General features: G+C 45.4%; 2 protein-coding genes across 4 annotated transcripts in view; one reads left to right on the top strand and one right to left on the bottom strand.

The window, feature by feature from the left end:
- Positions 1-17037, bottom strand: part of LOC128881033 (uncharacterized) — a 28991-nt gene extending 11954 nt beyond the window's left edge. The window contains exons 1-3 of one of the 3 annotated variants that reach the window (XM_054131680.1): positions 15589-17037; positions 12141-15114; positions 1694-1867 (exon numbers count right to left, since the gene is read on the bottom strand). In XM_054131680.1, coding sequence (XP_053987655.1) covers positions 1694-1867; positions 12141-15026 — 3060 coding nt within the window. In that variant the 5' untranslated portion in view covers positions 15027-15114; positions 15589-17037. The remainder of the gene's footprint in view (positions 1-1693; positions 1868-12140; positions 15115-15588) is intronic. The other 2 variants (XM_054131678.1, XM_054131679.1) reach the window with 2 other exon arrangements.
- Positions 17038-17470: 433 nt separating this feature from the next.
- LOC128881038 (uncharacterized) lies at positions 17471-19360 on the top strand. The gene is made up of 2 exons (XM_054131691.1): positions 17471-17901; positions 18367-19360. Exons 1-2 carry the CDS (start codon positions 17877-17879, stop codon positions 19212-19214), a joined length of 873 nt encoding a protein of 290 aa, XP_053987666.1. The 5' UTR covers positions 17471-17876; the 3' UTR covers positions 19215-19360.
- Positions 19361-20104: the final 744 nt, after the last annotated feature.

Raw genomic sequence — 20104 nt, 5'->3', positions numbered from 1 at the left:
TTTTTGAACGTCACAGCTTGTCAAACATAAACAGCAAAGACGTATCCTTCTTCCTGGAGCAGTTAAAAGGAAAACAGACGCGAGGAAAGTACTTGCCGATGTGGTTTGACTGGTTCAGAGGTGGGAAAATTCGAATTTTGTCCTTAAAATATTGCGATTTCTCCAATCTTTAATAGTTCTTATCGCATTCAATTCAACCTATGTCCAGAATCAAGTAAAATACGAGTTTATTTGCCTTGTTTAGGAAGACTAGAGCGAGTTACTGTGCCAAACGTGAACGTTTTTATGCGCTCTTATATTATATCAACAAAATCAATGACTTACATATTTTTTTAAATGTCTATATATCTTGTCAAGAAATAAATAAATACATATTAGGTCTACAAATCAATGTTGTGCGTTTCATTACTATGAATCCTAGTACTACAATGATCAGTAAATATTTCTGTTCAAACTATACTCATACATAATCCGAACGGAAAGGCACCGAATTAATTTCAGCGCCTAACGTTACATCTTCCTCCGATTCTTCGGATCACGATCTGCTCTAATCTACACGGATACGTGCCGTGGGCCGAGTAGGAGGTTTAACACCGTCTCGAATCGCTTCTTTCCAGTGGGGGACAAAAAGCGCATCGAAAATTCCCGCGTAAAAGAGGCTACACGAAATAACGAGCGATTCGAAGGGAGGAGACTGAAAGGCGTGCACGGTCGCTTCGCCCTTGAATATTTTACAGTCTCTTTCACAAGGGAAAGTGCATTCCCACGAAGAGCGAAGGGCCTTGGTTACACGGTATTACGTCGCTTGCTTTTCCACTTAACGGAGCTCCCGCGGCGCGATGGAACCGCGACTGATTAGATTAGATACCGCGGCTTCGGTCGCTCGCGAGATGTAAACCTATCTCTTCGAAGAGCAAAAAAGTAAAACATCGATAAACGATTTATTCACGTCGATAGAACGCGCATGGTGTTATTTACAAAGAAGCTTTCACGATTTTTCACGAGCTGGTGACGAGTTTATTCGCAGAATAGATTACGAATACAAAGAGAAATTATTTGAACAAGGTTCTACTCGTTCGATGGAAAACATTTTAAAAGGGATTACGAAACGAAGAAGAGATTATATCTTTTACAACTGGATACAAATAAGTAGTCTGTAGATTGCACGCGAGTATCGTAGGATCGTATTCTTCAGCATTTTTTTCACGACGAACGTTTATTTTCATTTTTAAGAAGATAGTTCTAATAAATTTATTGCTTACATGGTTATCACTGATAAAGTCTAACAGCTGGGTATTTAAAATGCTTGAACCTAAGCTGTTCTCTTTAAATAGAAACAAGATAAACCAAAGCCAATGTTACGTGAATATGAACTCTTCATGAATATCGGTCAATGCATTGAATTTAGTAAAAAGCTTCAACTAAAATGTAATTAAATTACATAATTAAAATACGTAATTGAATTACACTGTAACTTAATAAGCACAGCCGTGATTATAATAAAACAATCAAACTGTCGCGCATGATTCGCACAGTCAACGACGTGTACGTTCAAAAAATAATTCTTCCCAAGAAAAAATTCAAAATGAAACGAACCCTGGTCTAGAAGCTGATTCGATCCCAAGAACCTTGCATCACGAGCATTTCCAAGTAGACTAATTTCTTCGCGGCGAAGATAAGAGAAGCATCTTACCTTGTGATTCCGCGGTGTCCTGGAAAGGTTGCTGCGTCCATTGATGAGAACATTGTCGTTGAAAAACGACACGTCACATGGCGAGGGTGGACCACCAGCAAGATCCCATTCACCGTCGTCGGTCGTAGACGCGTCCAACGTCGCGTCCAAAACTATGATGCCTCCATCGCCGACCTGCCAAGCAGGAAAAAGGAAAACTGAGCTCTCCAAATACGAACGATACATTCCTCGTGAAATCCTTCGAGGCGACTTTGCAGTCTCGTCGATCGAGTTCGAAGGAAACGCGTCGATTGTTCGCCTCGGCCATGGAAAATTCATTTGGTTAAGGTGTGTCGTTTTCCCAGCGTGGAAAAACGTTTGACGACGCTCTTGCGACCGTCGCGGTCGTCACTGACTGTCGAAGAAAATTTCGCGACCGCGCGTGACAACGCGTGTCCACGTGCTCGTCACCTGCGATACACGTGCCAAATTTCCGCAAAAGCACGAGGCGAGCTGCTCGATCGAGAAAATTCGCGTGATAATGAAGGATTATTATTTGCTGTGGTTCCAGGAAGGCATTAGCATACCTATTCTGAAATATCTTTTAGTGTAGAAATGACCCATCGGTCTGAATGATATAAACGCGTTCGAAGGACATTTATCCCCGGTATGCGTGTCAAAGACGCGTTTCATCGAGCGTGCTTTCCAAATCCACAGGATGTTCATTCACGAAATAATTGAAAGGCGGCGGATGTGAGCGAATAAAGCGACCGAGTATTCGGGAACGCGTGTCGTTCTGTACGCGTTTTTACTCGACATTGAAAGTGGACATCTGTCTTCAATCGCGCGCGTAACGCTCCCATTCGTCTGAAACTGTAACCATAGGATCACGATGATCGTCTCCACATCCGTGTGGAGCTGTGCAATTGTACTTTCCAGAGATCTCGAACGTTTTACCAGAGATGAAAAGTATGTATGTGTACGTGGAATGGTCGTTAATATAAATTTCGTTAATATAATAATCGTCGGTCATTGGTACGATATACTTATTGATCTTCCGTTTCTCTCCTCCGCGACGAAGAATTCGGGTTGAACGGCGATCTAAGGAAAAATGCGGTCACGGATCATAACGCGAAGAAGCCGCATTACGGACGAGCAGAGATCGGGGCCGCGTAATGCAATATCTGGATTTGAATGTAACGTGCCTTGGACGCGCTGGAACGAGAAGATATCGATCGCGGAGTCGGACGGATTATCGATCAACTCTGTGAAAGATAGTCCTCTCGTCGCCAATTCCTGGCCAGTGGTTGATTTCATAAGTAAATCCACTTTGAAACGTCGAGTTCAACTTGCAGCCAGAAAAGGGGATTAGAAGATGTCGAATCATCTCGAAATAATCAATCTATAATATAGCGGAAAAATGAACACAAAGTTTGAATTATTCATTTATTCGTACTTCCACGTTTTAGGAGTCCAATTCGCGAGATAATTTATCTGCGCGTTATCGCCGCCGCGGGTAATAAATATTTACGCTATTTATCGATAGCGTCGTGAGAAGAAAGTAACTCAATATTTCCGCTCCTCCCGGCGCAATTAATTTCCTATCCCTTTGTTACGTCGTATTATGCAAGCGATTCCACGCGATAACGCGCCGTGAGAAAAATGGCTCGTTCGGCGTTTACCGTGTAATCTCGCGTAACGCTGGAACAGGTAGACGGATTAACTCTGACAACTTAAAATTAGCTCTGATATGCACGCCCGTAAACCTGACTAATTCACCTGCCCGCATTGTTTGGAACCTGAGACGCAAACGGATGATTTACGACTCTAAATTTCTGCCTCGACGATCGCAGGCCTGCCATGAGACTTAGGTGCACCAGATGGAGTCCTCGAGTCTTTATCGAGATGATACCAAAAGATTTTTCCTTCTCCCTTTGTTCTTTTACGTGGTTTGTTTGTTACAGTGATAAGAAAAGACACCTTTTATCGGTGTTATAATTACGGTGTGACGTTACACGTTGACTTATCATTTTCTGCAAAATAATCAGATTGCAAAGTAAAAATAATAAATTCATGATTTCTGTCACGAAACCAAGACAAATTTTTATTAGACTGTTCACTTTTCCATGCGATTAATCAATCGCACAAAAATGTGGGTTAATTTAAATAAAAATATCTGCAAGTATTATGCAGCTCTCGAAATCGAGCACAGGAGCAAGGAGAAAAAAAATCTGTTCGATTAGTTTCCCAGTCCGTAAGGCTACTTTAAGGGCAAGGACGAAGCGGCAACGAACCTGAAGAGGTCTCCGACACCATGAGAAATTCCCAGGACGTTTCTTTCCATTATTCCGAGGTATCACTCCTACAGGCTGGACCTTGAACCCTGGAAGAGTCCAACGACGGTCGCCTAACGATTGCATGCGAGTGTACTTCTCCAGGTAAACACCTGCGTCCGCAAAGTGTGCACGCGTCGTCTGCAACCCGCATACGTTCGTTTCTTGGCGTGAATCGTTTCGAATAAGGCGGGAAGCATGTGCACAGGGTGTACAGAAAATAATACCGTGCCAAGAGTCTTGCAAATTAAAACAGAAAGAGAAAAACAGTTGTAAGATTGGAAGAGGAGATGTGCTTAACCGGTGACGACAGGCCTAACTGACGCAGAACTGCCACAACGAACCTGAACTTCTGAATGCTCGCTTTGAATATCAACCAATTTTTGTTTCTTTGAAACAAACTGTAACCGTCATGTTCAGCTGGTTCTCGACACAATACCTGACAAGCGGAAAACACGAGCGCGAAAATCGCGATAATAGGAGCACGAGGAGACTCGTTATTTCTTATCAACGTGCTGTCTTACCGAATGCCACGTGCAAACGGATGCACGTTTCGCAAAGCGTGTAATGTAATTGTTACTAATAATATACTACAGTTGTACTATAATTATCAATAACTTGATCTTCAAATATTATAATGTTATAAATTGTGAGTAAATTGTGAATATATGTCGTATCTCGAAGTAGACAAGCTTGGTGTCACTGAAAAGGTCTCGGTTCGGAGTTGTAGCCGACGGACAACTTTTCACCTGAGAAAACCGCATTTGGCGGTTCGAACGCGGCAAGGGTATCGCTTAACAAACCTCTCGAGCGTGCCTCGAGCATCTCGCTATATCGCTTCTACCAACTGCACCGTAATCGAGTTTGCTCCTCGAGAAGGTATCCTTGACCTTCTTTCCTTCGATAACTATTACCATAGTCTGTCCCGTTCGCATTCTACGAACAAGACCACAATATTTCTCACGTGTGCCACGAATTCGCGATACGAAGGCGAGACAAGCTCTGCCTTTTACTTTGATAAGACATCGATTGTAAACAAAGCGATCGTCTTGTCTTCGTCGAGGTTCGTTACGTTATTCAAAATTTATTCGCACTTGTCCGTTCAGAGTTTCATTGAAGTATACCAAAGAAATGAGAATTTAATTCAACGCTTACGAGGTCCACCGTGAGTGAAGTTTCGGAAACATTGTCTAGGGCACCCCAAGTTGCGATGCTTTAGGCTAATTAAAGCAAACATCCCTTTAAAATATTAGTAGTTCTCTTTCCTCGATAGAGACATCCTAAGACATCCCGAAGGACTCGGATTCACAGGGAAACTTGAATTGTGCGCCGATCGGTTCGCGGTCACGAGAGGTCGTCGTTGCTCCGAAGAAATAGCGAGGCAGAGGTTTAGATAGCCGATCAGCCAGCTAAGAAATGGCATTCGCGTACCGTGGCCGGTGACATTCCGTGAGATGCCATGGGAGTTTCTCGTATATGGCCGTCCTAGAGCGACAGGGGACGAGAGAAGCTGTGCGCAGAGGTCCGTTATCGTGCCTCGCTCCTTGCGTCTACCTTCTATGGAGCACTGCGCTCTAACGAACGTGTCGCAACTGAATCGACCGCTACGATTTTTGGTATGTAGGCCGCACGACAATAGCCTCGTCTACCTTGGTTCCTGCTCTTCCACCCTCCCGAGCAAACAATACATTCTTCTATAATTTGTAGCAGAATGGTACCTTTATGGTACATCTGAAGGCTGACGCTCGAGTTTCTAACCATCCAATTCGATGGACGTTCAATTTTCATTTGAGTTTCCAAAATGGAGCGAAAGGTGCATTCTATCGAACTAGGGTGGAGGAGGATTTGCGACGATGAATAATACAGCTCCTTTTTTTTATAACACTGACATCTACCGACTTAATAAATCTCGAGTAATAAAATGATGACACAACTACATATCACAACTCACACGTGCGTTCATTCGTCATCTACTTTTCGAATAAAGCAAGAGTTCGCTGCGTTGCGGTTTATTATCGAGCCTGTCCGAAAAAGCATGCGAAGCGGCGTCGATAGGCGACGGCGTGACGCATCGGCGATACCCAATAGCGAGGCTTGTCTGTGTTCTTAATTACCAATCGATAAACAGTTTGTATGACTCATCGAGGTGTACCCTAAACTCGCTGGCTTCTCGAGGAACGTTTGTTCGCGCGCGAGGATAAGGCTGCTATCTAGCTTGGACGCTAGTTTAACGCGTTGTTTGACGCGCGACGATGAACGTGTTGGAATTCGAAGGGAAGCGAGGCACGCGGTTGGAACACGACTCGAATTCGTACATACCAGCTACCATTCTGTTTCCCTAGCACTCGCCCCGCTCGGAAAACCAACGCGAGACATGGGGAATCATCGAACGTATCGTTGGAAGAATGTAGAAATATGAACGTGGAATCGTTGTACTTCGAGTAAGAGAAAAATGATTTATTTGAAAATGCTATTCGGTATTTATTTAGAATTCATGCAGAATTTATTCCTAATTTGTTACTCGAATAAGAAACTTACTTATATGAAGCTATTGAGGGATCACTCGATCGCTATAAAGATATACTTGCGGCTATGATGCAAGTAGTAGGACGCTCGTATAATTATAATAAGATAGGAAAGGCAGAACGATGAGCGTTTCAAGGAGTCCGGTTTTCCTTTCTGGTCGTTACGCGCGCACGAATTACATCAGCGGCTCCCGGCGCATTTATTGCGGAGCGCTGTTCGTGATAACAGTAATAACACGGAAAGCGAAGAAACGCATTTAATAGTTATGCAATAATGCAGACCTCCCTTCCGGTATTCGCGTCCTTGTATGGTCGCGAGCAATGTCCGTTGATCGCGACCATGCCGTAGGATATCGAGCGGTCTATTGTACCGACAACAATAACAGTAATGATAAGGAAACTGGTCACCGATTGTACGCTCTCTTGCTGGGCGAGTTAACGTCGACATTCCTAGTCAATTACAGCACGCAACTTTCGAGTCTTGTGTGTTCGGATCTGTGTCCATGAATTGGTTGTTCCATGATACATTTCGACACTTTTTCTTTGAAATTTAGGTACAGCGTAATGTCTTTATCGATATCTAAGTGTGTATCAAAAGATGTCTCGAAATGTTGAGATATTGTGAGTTTAGCAGATGTTTGGAGTTGGCTTATTTAGTAAATTATAACTAGATTACGTGTAATAATGTAGAAAATAACATCTATACACGTGTTCACGTGGAGAACCCTACTTCCAATTTGTTAACTCTTTCTAAACAAATCGATAGTCAAAGTGTCCATGCTCCGCTAGACAAGCTCACGCGAGTAGAATCCGTGAAAGATGACAAACGCTTAGGCTACTCATATCCGCGGTAGAGAACGTCCCACGACTGAGAATATATAGTTCAGGTTCGTCAACCCACCGTCTGAATAGCGAGCCTGGGATACCGAACAGCTGTTCGTCTAGAAAGTGCTGCGTTACGGGGCTTGATTGATGTTGATGTTCATTTGATGTCTCTATACGTCTTTACGTACTTTATATTGTTATCAAGAAAATGTACTGGAACTGTATAACCGCTGGGTTTCATCAAGACGGACTACCAGGTAGAGAAGAGCGAAATTCGAATACCATATGACGAATAGGGACAACGCACAGCGATTTATTCGCAACGTTCACGTAATTTAACAGCTGTTAAAATGCGTTCGTGTTCCCAACGCAAACTTCTATCCTTCATCGATCTCTGAGACTCGGAGTAAGGTTCAGTAGAGATGTAAGTGATTGGGATCTGTCCTGTACCTTTTTTCGTGATATCATCTCTAAAACCGAAAAGAAACTCGCGCCCAACGAAATTCTGGATTTTCGTCGCGGAAGCGACGTAATTAAGGCACGTAGAGACGTCACGTAATTTCTGCTTTCACCGGGGGATAAACTTTCAAAAGATTGTGAAAGATTTTACCGTTAACGTGCCGTTTAAACACGCGCGTCTCGCGAGCCGCGGAATTGATAATATTTACAGGGGTTAACGACAGAGATCCTCGAAAGCTTCGTGAGAATCAAATAGAAATCACGGACTAAGGAAGACAGATGAAAATTTTAGGGAATCTGGTATACACATGTACAAATACACGTACAAAATTTCCAAAGTGTTACGTACCGCCTTAAGAAATTTGGGTTGACACACGTCTGGTTAAAAGTTTTCAGAACAATTCATTCCCGATTATGAGAAGCTTCCTGTGCAAAGTGATGTTTGCATCGAGGCGATTACGCGTCACAGCCATAGATTTCTATTAACGGGTTCGAATGAACCTTTTTGGATGAATCTAACAACGCATGTAACACGTATCGCCGCTGACGTTCTGACGTTGCAATTAATTTCTTTCCGGCTACATTACGAAACGAGCACCGTTTCGGTCGGCTACCTCCAGGAATTCCAGCAGGGACGCCTCAGGAATTTCCTCCCGTTTTCCTTTTTCTTCGAATCGTTCCAGTCTACGTCTACGTCCAGTCTTTGTCTTACTTTACAAGCCTTTGGCCGATACTGTGTTCCACGGAGCCATGATACTGTTTCCATGACCGAAAATAGTTTGGAAATAACGCTAGAACAGAGAGAATCGTTCCACGACCTAATTCGGCGAACGCATTGCCAGGTGAAGGGAGCCTTTTACCTCGTTACCGAGGCCCGTCGAATATTTTCGTCGATTAATCAGACCGATTATGCCGTTCAATTACAAAGCCAACGTCGTACCCTGCCGACTGGGTGCAATGTTCGGGATTGCGTAATTATTACGAGGTCGTCGAAGGTTAATTAACGCGACGGACGGTCGCGCGCGATACGATCGCGTCGCGTGCGATCCGCGACCATCGCGACCAATCGCTATTCTCCCCTAAGACTCGAAGGACGCGTAAACCGTTGGCTGTTTTTAATCTGACGTAATACTACGGATAATTAATTCATTATCCTGATCATTGCTAACGAATGACCATTTGTTAACAGTTGTAATGACGGGAAATACTAACTTCGAGTATGGTGAAATATTAGGCGTGGAAATGAATTCTGTGCGTTTGTATTAAAACTCTTATATTAAAACTCACTGAAATATGCGAAAGGTCAGCCAAGACTATTTAGGAGTCGATCGATAGCAATAGCTTGCGTCGATTTAATTTTGTATAATCAGATACCAAACGACATTGGGACGCGCCTATACTATTTCGCGTTATCGCCGTACAAAGTCACTTAATCTCTGTTTAATTGTGAGGGGGAAAGCGACCCAATCAGAAGCCGCAGCAGCTGTGCCTGAAACGCGCGTTAACCTAATGTTACATACAAGGAATCCGATACACGCGACATGTCATCAATCGAATTACGCGTGTTCGCGCGAAATTTTATACGAGGTAAACGTACACGAGTAACCGTATACTACCAGCCACGAGAAAAATACCTTTAAGATACGTTTCCATGTACTCCGTACGACTTATACTGTTGTATACTGTGGACAGTTTGAGGAACATGAAATTTGTCGAATAAGTGTGACAAGTAACGAAGAAATCTATTATTTGTTATGCCAGGGCGTTAAAATTAGCGATCTCTAAGTCGTAGCTTTGCTACGGCTCAAAGAATCCGTTTTAAGCGGTTGATTTCATCGGACGTTACGACCTTAGACTAATCCAATTATTTTGGAGAGGATCAAAGGCTTCTTAGACGCGAGCCTTCGGCTGTGCAGCGGTCGCGGTGACATTTCAACGAGAACGCGAAAAATTGGATGCTAGTCGCGACAATTTTGGAACATGGAAACGACGTTTTTCCAGGTCGATAACATGCAAAAGAACACGTCGCATTCTAGATTCCGAGAGGCCTTTCAGTCGATCCAAGGACGACCAACCTTTTCTCGCTGATCGAGCTAGGAAAGTGTCACGCGGAGAGTCGAGACTGCGATTCTCTCCTCCAAGCCGTGCGTGAACGTCAAGAAGAACGCTATCGAATAACGCTACTCAGAGACGTGGAAAATCCTTGCCTAGTTAAGAATTTCTAATGATAAATTGAAAATAAACAGAGGTAGAAATTTGTACGTTCACTCGATACATAAGTGTGAAACTCGTGTATCAACAATTTTGGATCGTCGTTGTAGATTATTTATTCGTTAGCTTTGATTAGGATAAAAGTGTCCCCCTGTCCCCAACGCTAACAAGTCTGAAACAGTTTGGCAAAGATCGCGGCGTTTCTCGATGCACGCTCCAGTTTCCGGTTCGTTAAACGGTCGTCTTTTATCGAGTCCACGGCGGCTATTCTTCATTTTTTTTTCCCGACGGCCGAGTCGCGCAAACCCCGTTACGACCATTAGATAAGGTAGGGTCGATTTCTCGAACAAGCTTCGACCGGAGATCGTGCAGCGAGAAATTCGCAACCGTGGAACATCGTTTGCGTCGGGGCAATCGTTGGCAAATAACGGGGGACCCCCCGAGTAATGCGGAACGGTCCGTATTCGACCGGACGAACCGAGTTCCGGGTTATCTAATGCGAGAAAGTAAGTCCCCATCGATCGCGGCCCCAATTCTCATTCTTCTTCTATCCTCGATTTTCATTTTCATCGTGCTTCGGTTATTAGTTTATTAAATATTCTCAATTTGCGGCCACCGCTAACGTTTGTGGCTAGATAAGTACTAGCGGTTGGACGTACTTATATAATTGAAGTTAATAAAAACGTTTCACCGTGAACTTGCGTCCGGTCCAGCTGACGAAACTCGAAAGTTCGGTTTTGGTCGAAGGTAGCTTTGAAACCCGTTCGAGTTTGGCGATCGAACGCGAGCGAGTTATAATTCGTCGCCCGAGAACGTGTCGCCGTTTCGGTTGGGACATCAGCTGTTCGAGCAAGTTTACGACAGTTTAAACGCGTCATACTGCGCTCGACGATGGAATGGAAAACAAATAAATACCGAGTGTTGCTTAAACGCGTGCCTCGAATGCTCGGGCGTCGCTTTAAAATTCCGCGTGTGCCTGTCGCTCGGGCACGTATTGTTCCAGCCAGGATGCTTTTGTTTAACGCGCGATATTAAAGAAAGTGAAATGTGCTTGAATTATGTATACCTACGAAAAGAAAGTCGCCTCGTACCAGGCTCCTATTGAACCGTATCGATTCGCGAACTTCTTGCATCCAAATCACGGACTGTTAAGTTCCAGCGTTAACTTGCTCGGAATCGATCTCTCGATGGGACTTCTTGCGATCATTTTCGTTCGTTTGATACGGTTTAAAACCGTCTTACGCAATCGGGGAACTTTCAAATTGTACCTTCGAGGATGCACCTGGGACGAAGACCATAATTAGACTCGCGATTGCTGCTAGATTTACTATCTTTATCGCTACCTACTATTTATCCTAAATAGAGTAAACTTTGTAGATTACACAGGGTGGAATATTCATTTCGAACGCGAGAAGCAAAACGTATGTATATTTGTACTTTTGAAATGATTAGTCTCACCCGTGAAAAGTTGAAACATCGATAGAAAGTATTATGTAGACCGTTGCGCGTGAAACGGCGAATTCCGCGAGCAGTGCACGTAATTGGTTAGATTTTCATGAATGAGAATCGCCAATGTGTCACGGATTATGTATTCCATTGATACAAGAATTTCCATGGAATTCGATAGACTGAAAAGTATTCGTGACAGGATCATCGATTGCCGAGATTGCGATAGTACGATATAGTTACTGTTGGAAAAGGCGAGCCTCTGTATACAAAAATCAGTCTTGTATGAACATACGCGCTAGCTATGTGCAGTGATACTCGTAATATTCTATATATCTTATCTTAAAAGCTTATCTTCGGATGATTTTTACTTGGAGAAAATATTTATCGATGACTTGCGAGTAAAAAATTGTAATTTCAATTGTAATGACTCATTTGATTCATTCTTGGATAAAATTAAGTCCAGACCTAACTCGGCCTAAAATTATTCTCAGACCAAACATCCGCTGCAAGACTTAAGCTAGTTAGGTTTGTAGCGACATACCAGCGTCATTTGATCTCTGAAAGAACACGGATCCGATAAAAGAATCCGCCGTATCGCGCTCAACAAACCGGATAATCGCCTCGCGCCGGTGACCAAACCAAGATAAAAAGTGACCAATGACTCACCTTCGTCTTCTCCCGTTTCCTCTTGATAATAAGTCCGTCGTTCTCTATGTAGTCGGGCACGTCCTTTCGGTTACTGAAGTTGAACACCATGGTGTTGTTTTGTTGATTCCACGGCTTCGTTTCCCAAAGTCCACCGCCCCCCGAGCCAGCTTTCTTCGGAGGTTGAATCTCGTCGGCGCTGCTCTTCAAACTGACCACTACTTTAGTAGGCTGCTCTATGCTTTTCACGCGATTAATAAGATTCTTTTCCAGCTCTCTATTGCTCAGATTTTGCTGAAGATGTTGGGTCTTCGTGGACACCAGCGGCCTGATGATACCGATCTGCTTCTGAGGAGGAGACTCGGTACTCTTCGGACACCTGATCTTTGACTCGTTGCTCTGAGGATACGAGGTGGTCGTGGTCTTGATCAGTCCCAGGCTGCAGATAGCACCGATAGGTTTGCTCTCGACGTTTGGCTTAACCTCGACCTCTTCCTTGTGCTCGTCCATCTTTCTATCGCACTTGGACAAGCTCACCTCCGGCTCTAATCTCTCCTGCAACCTGGAGACAGCTTCCTGATCCGTGCCACCGTTCACGGAACCATCCCCCGACAAAAACGACTTGCCCCTGGATTCCACAGACTTGGTCTCGGCGCAAACCTCCAACGGTTGCTCTTCTGCTGGCTTTTGTCCGTTTTGTTTATACCCTGGCAGATAGCTCTTCTCCAAACTCGGTTTATCGTTGAAACTGAACTGCATGGTGACCCCGGTTCTCGCGATATTCTCCAGGGCAGCTTTGGAAATGGTTTTCGTAATGGCAGTCGGTGCATCCACGTCCTCTTCCTCCTGCACAACATCATTATTATCTTCGGGGAGTACAGCATCCTCCGTGGACGACATTAGCTCGTCGATCGTCTCTGTATTGATTGGACTAGGTATTCTCTCGGGCACCTGTTGTCTAGGATGTTCGGTATTGTTCGGCGTGTCTTCCGTCGGCGGTCGAGGTGGTTTCGTCAGTTCTGGAGAGGACATTTGCTTGAACAACTCCCTGCTGGGACTCGAGGATGGCTTGTGGTGAACAGGACTGGAATTCTGTCTGTCTTTAGCGGGAGACGGGGGGCTGTGCACGTGCTGTCTGAAGCCCGGATCCTTCATCGGTGAAGATGGACTCTGCAGCCTCGGAGAGAGTATTCTAGGCGAGAGAACGGGCGTTACGGGCGGCGACTTGACGTTGATCTCCAAGGAGGATTTCAATTTGCTCAGCGAGGGTTCTGGACTGGCCGCAGGGGAGAACTTGAGCTTGAAGGAGGGCTCGGGCGAAGGCGACGGCGAGTGGGACTTCTCGATCTGCTGGAACTTGCTGACCACAGAGGACACGGACTGAACGATGGGATCCGTGATCACCCCGTCTATGTGGTACTCTTCCTGGCCTACCTGAGTCTCGATCAACTCCGCGGTAGGTTTCTGAGGGAGGACGATCTTCTTCGGCGAGCTGAGAGCTGGCCTCGTGTTGCCGTTGACGAAAGGCTTCGGCTGTACGGGGGGTTTCGCCATGACCTTCTTCTGCGCTTGAGCCTTAAAAGTATCGTTGATGGTCTTGAAAGTGGCGACCTTGGCGGCGACCTCGCCTCTAGGTCGAAGCTTCTTCGCGGAGCCCTCGAAGATCCTCATGGTGGTCTTGACTAGATCCGGCGGGGGCCTCTCGGTCTCCGCCAGCAACGGTTTGATCCTCTTGGGCTTGTTCACTGGCTTTGGCCTGTCCAATTCGCCGAGTCGGCTCTCGATTTTTACAGTGGTTCGATCTATAAGGATGATGTGATCGTTGGCCAATTCCTGCTTGAGCCCGTTCGTCGGCAATCTGGCATGACCTGCCCCTGGTTCCTCGGTTCCGTTGCACCTCATCAAAGTCTCCACGCTTCGCGCTCGTTTCATCGATTCATTGCCACGCGAAGCATTCCTGTACCGATCGGTTCTCGCGCTGGTACCGGTCGTCGTTCGTTTCGCGTACTTTCTCGCGCTCTTCTCGCCAGGCTCGTCGTCGCAGTCGAGCAAATCCTCGAGGCTCGCTGCGCGTCGGAAACGTTGCACTGTCATGCGACTCTTGTTCATCTCCCTCAACGCGAGGTTAAGGTACTTACTCTTCAATTTGTTCACTATTCCAGGTCCGTACTGTAATTCCTCCGAGCTATCGCTCTCCCCGTCCTCGCTACCCGCTCTGTTCCTTGACATTTCCATCTTTGATAGCGATAGCTCCGCCAGAACTCTCTCCGTCTTGTTGTTGTTCCTACAGGTGGATCGGTGTTCGTCGAATCCGGTTAATTGATCGCCCCCTTTCGGATCGTCGTTCTCGGAGGCGTCACCGTGTTCCGATTTCCGTTCCATGTCCGTCGTCGAGGATTTGCTCAGCGTCCCGTTCGCGACATCCTCCGAGTCAGAGCAGAGCGATAGATCCGCCTCGAGACGCATGTTGCACGCGACTGTCGACGCTTGGTTATTAGCGGCGGTTGCTCCGCTGGCGACAGTGGCGCCACTGGCCGGTCCTCTCGAGAAAAACGGCGAAGACGACACAACGACACCGGCTATGGCGCTTCCACCGCCACCGATTATGCTACCGGACGAGGTATTCGCGGCACTGTTGACACGTGTGTCCTCTCCGACGGACGTCGAACGCTGTCTAGACGATAAATTCACGGTACCGCACTGCTCCTGACCGCAGAACGTGTCGACCGATTCCGTGGTCGCGGACGATCCGATCACCGCTGAGCACAGCTTCACGCTCGCTCCGTTACTCGCGAGAACTTTGTTCTGTTGCCTGCGTCGCTGAATCAAGTCCCTTTTCCACTGTGGCACGACGTTGTTGCCGCCCGTTTCGCCGGCGCTGGCCGTCGCGTTGCTGGCGGTAGCCATCTTGGACGCGCGATGGGCGCGTTCGCAAACGTGGGGCCGATTCTCCACGAGCAGTCCTCCCCTCGCGGTTCGTTCACCGATTCTGTCGCTGTCGGGACGTAACATATATATCTCTCGATTAGACGCGACCAGTGTCGGCTCGTAGGTACGCGGAGCCCTTAGGGCGCGATTAGCAATTTTAGTTCTATCAGATTAATCCTCGTTACTCCGTCCGATTGTTAGTTCAGAAAATCGACGACTAATCGACTACGGTATATGTAGCTACTGTCCTTTAGATACAATTCTTTCGCGTAAAATTCAAGACACTTTTAACGGAATGTTGAAATAGTTTTTCAATTTATGTGAGACTAGAAGAGTTACATATAATCAATGACCAACAAAAACAAAATTGAGGGGTATATAGTAAGGTAAACTATAAAACAAGTACAACAAATGACCAAACAAAGAAAGATTGTCGAAAATATGTCTTCGAATTAGTCCTCGATTATTTCTCAAACATTCGTCTCGCGTATTTCGTTAAGAGGGAGGGGGAGCAAGGTTGCCTTATCCCTATCCGTCTTACCCTAAAGCCGGCCCTGGACGCGACGCAAGGTTTCCATCGTGCTCGCACGAGAATTCATCCCGCGATCGCGGATTCGAGCAGCTGCCAACCGATAGCAAGAAAATCGATGTTTACAACGCAACGTATATACGCGCGCGGTGTTAACGTAACGCACGTTTATCTCATTTTTCGAGTTTCTTGTGATACGGAATGATGCGATCGTTGGACGGTCGCTCGCCGGGAATCGCGAAATCGGTCATTCTACGGCGGGTCGATACGATACGAAACCGCGAGTCAAATTCGACGGGGACGTGTAATCGAAAGAAAAAGAAAAAAAATCGAAAAAGGCACCTGTTCCGTCAAGGAACACACACGCACTCGTACCGTACACACCGCGCGCAGAACTGACAGGACGGGAACGCTGTAACTCTCGGCGCACCGTACACGTACTATTTCACTCCATGGTTAACTATCGTGTCCGCTTCCTGGTGCAGCGTGGTGGCCGGCGAAGCAAAAGGCTCGCCAATCGCTGGAAATCGAAAGTACCAACTCTCGTGAGCACGCACTCGCGCACGCACTCACACCGCGCACCCACACGAAACGCCGACGAAAGGCGAGCGCACGGCCGTCCTCGCTCGTTCGCTCGCACTCAGCTCCTGCCCCTGTCTGGTCGTCACTGACTCGTGTCTCTCTCCCTCTTCCGTCCCCTATGCACCAGCCCCCTCGCGTCGCAACAACGCCGAAACCCATCCGAACCTATCCTCTCTCTTTCTCCCTCTCCTCGCCCCACCAACGGCCCTCTTTTCGCTTTGCGACTGCTCGCTCCGCCACCGTGACGTCACGTCATGGACCGAGCCGCTCCTATCGAATGCCTCAAACCAATATCGAAAATCGCACACCTGGGGGTTCAAAGGTACATCGCGATCGGGACCTCGACTCCTGGGGAGCGGGAAATACGAAGTAGGAAGGGATGACGGTACAGAAAAGTATTAAACGAAAAAAAAAACACTACTACGCTCTTGTTTGTTTAATGACTGAAAAGAGAGAATTCATGATGCTTTTTTAATAAAACTGTTACATAGTCCGTTGGGCGAACGAAAATTTACCGCGTCCTTTATCGGTAAACGGACTCGGTGAAAAAAGGGTAACACGTGTTGAGCACGTTTAGAACGAGGGGGAAGCGCATCCGGTGGACGATAATAACGAGTATGATAGAAACAGGACGTATCTGAGAATCGGAACGAACGATGACCCAAAACGAGGAATCCCGAGCACTCGTGACGTTTCCTCCTGTCCAGTATCGCTCGACAGTAATCACGGTGAATAGACTTAGACGTATTGTCACGATGAATTCTTTATTGATCGCCAGGGGCGACAGACCTGTTGCGAAACAATCAATCGATTCGAACGTTGCAATTCTTCTCCTCGAAGGGAAAGTAAATCATCGGGTATCGAAATCAATGCCTTACCGAGATCGCGTAACTGCGCTACCATCGAAGGTGGATCGTTCTCCAGTATATCGACTGGAGCGCTCGTTATCATCGAACGATCCACAGCGGTCGATAATTATCGTCACAAACGGTGAAAGGTCTGATGCAATGAAATTGTAATTGTACGAATGTATACAAACATGTATAATTATATATGAGATCGTCGTAAGTATCGAAATGACTACGACCCATTAGATGGAAGGCATAACAAGTTATGCAACTGTTTAGCATGATCTAACGTGCAATGCAACGCACATGCGTTATCAGCAAATCTGGAATGCAGCTTTAAGAATATTTTCCTTCGTATGAAACTCGATTGTAAATTGCCTCAAAGTGGTTCATTGGTTTTGCAACGATTCTTTCTTCTCGGCAATAACATAAATTATACTTCGATGCGCAGTCTGTATAATCAATTGACGAACTACTACAGAAATTATTTATTATGCAACTATGCATCTTTTTCATAATTCAACGATTGCTATCCCCTCAGAAATAGTTTACATCAACTTATATCTTCATAGAACACAGCAAAAAGGATACACGAATTAGTTTACCGTCGAATATGTTCCAAACATGTACGATATGATTAGTTTGAAGATGCATATTCTAACATGTATCTAGAGTCTGCGAAAGACACGAGGGTAACATGGCCGTCAGTTCTCGACGCGTACGGAACCAGTTCCAGGATGAAACCGGTTTGGAACTAGTTTCCATTGGTTTTTCGGCCCCCTGCGAGACCGTGCCACGACCGAGATTGGCACTCGTGCCGGACTTCTCTCGGAGATTGGAACGGAGGTTACGTTACGAGGGCACGCTAATATGGCAGATATTACAGAACAGAAAGGTAAGAAGCAACTGTTCTCAAATATGGACAGATTGTATTATTGCGCTACATTTTGCGTGAATTCGCTACAGCTTCAAACGTCTGACATTCGCATTACTGGTATGGTGTTCGAAGGTTGCACGGGCGTGGGCACGCTGTTAGCGCCTAATCGTATCTCGAACTATTTCCGCGGGAAAAACGAATACCGTAAATTACTCGTCCTTAATATTTTTCAATTGCTAGGTGTAGAAATTCATTCTGTGCCTCTATATTCAACCATATATAACTCTACCAATCTTCCAAGTTCCCAACCTGATCTCTATTATGATATGTCTATAGATAACATTTCAGCGTAATATTTTAATAACCTTATCTCATGATATCCTAATTTATGTGAATTCGTCTCCCCGACTTAATTCTATCGCTACTCTCGATTCAACCGAAACTGGTTCGAACCACTTTGACATGTAAATGTATTTTCAAAAGGGGGAAAGGTCGACGCTCAAATGGAAATCAAGGTGGAACCGACGATGCAGTGTTACGTCGAAGAGGAACATGAGAACGGTTTCCCTGCTTTCGACAGTAACGGGGCAATACCTTCCAGTGCCGACGTTGGCGCTTTGAATCTGTGGACCAGCAAGGCAACTACGTGTCTCATCAGCCAGTACAAAAAATATCGATCGATGGTAGGGCAATCAACGCAGATCCGTAGTTTGCGCGAAATGTTTGAGATGATATCTCTCGAAATGCAAAATTACGGATTTTACTTCAGCCCGCAGAAGTGCGAGAACAAGTGGCGCGTACTGGAACGTAAGTACAAGAACCTCGTGTTTCGGGAACGTTTGAAGAAGCCGGGCAGAATGAGACATTACGGCCACTGGGAGCACAAAAGAGCGCTAGACGAAATCTTCAACGAGAAAAAGAGACATATGTATTTGGAAGAGAGCGATTTACCGCTAGCAACCGGCTCGGCAAAGTACACGTTCATATTACCGAAACCGTCGTCGACAGAAGAGCAGAGCACCACGACCGATCGTCAACAACACGAAGACCCTCTGGCGGCGCCGACGCCGAACTCCTCGACGAACAACAAAACGGAGGAGTTGGATCAAACGGGAGCCTTGAACGTGCTCTTTGAGAAGTTCTTCGACGAGATGTCGAAAAACTTGGCGATCGCGGAGAAGAACAAGGAGAAGAGGCACAAAGAAGAGATGGCGATGAGGCAGAACGAATTAGAGATCCAGAAGAGTATTCTGAAGTTAAAGGAACAGAAGCTTGAACTGCAAAGATGTCAAATTATCGCTGCAGCTCAACACTTGCATCTAAACATGTAGCGAAGGAACTCTGTTATTAAGAGCGATGTGAACTTAATGCTTGATGTAGATTTAAGATCAATTTATGTAAATGTAAATAAATTTATTATTCTCCGTATGTGATGAAAGTTTTGTGCGAGATTTGTATGATGTAAAGATGTAACATAATAACATAAATCCTTTTACAAATACAGTCAAACACATATCCTTACCCTCTATGTTTATTAAACACTGAGACCTGGTTTTCGTTATTTACAATTTTCACGAAATAGAGTACGTTTTGATCGACCAACTCGAGGATTAGTTACTCGAGGCAGCTGTCAGATGGTAGCACTCTCCATCTTGATTGAGTTCTGTTTTTCCGACTGTTGGATGAACACATGACACCCCCTCAAAAATATACATAATGTATGTTGAATATAGATTTGCATAAGTGTACATAAAATTGTAACTCGTCCGAAGCACATAAAACAATTACAAAAGAAAGTAATATACCGCATGTACTATACATATACTCGTACATCATGTCGCAGATGGCAAAAACACGATGGGTTCTGGTTTTATTGTTACAAGTTGCTCCACAACGTTACGTTCGTTATGCGTTCTGTCTTGTGCCTCTAATGACTCAATTTATTAAGCGGCGATTCAAAAGATCGCCTCCCTGGGCTCCGTCGCACTGATATTGCACCTTCGAAGGATCATGCAACGCGTAGAGCTCGACAGAGATTTATGATGGTCAAACGCAATTTCATTATTCTATCTTATCGGATTAACGGACGGCCTTTTTGTCCCTTCTAGCGTTTCGTGTTGCGCATGGACCATAAATTATCGAGTCTCCCAAAGGGGAGCATGATCGAAATTTCGTCAAGTACATTTTAAATTATTAGATACGGAAATGAAATCTGTGCCTT

This window comes from Hylaeus volcanicus, chromosome 8 (assembly GCF_026283585.1).
Source record: "Hylaeus volcanicus isolate JK05 chromosome 8, UHH_iyHylVolc1.0_haploid, whole genome shotgun sequence".
NCBI classification, from domain to species: domain Eukaryota; kingdom Metazoa; phylum Arthropoda; class Insecta; order Hymenoptera; family Colletidae; genus Hylaeus; species Hylaeus volcanicus.
This window is presented reverse-complemented; position numbering and strand designations above follow the sequence as displayed.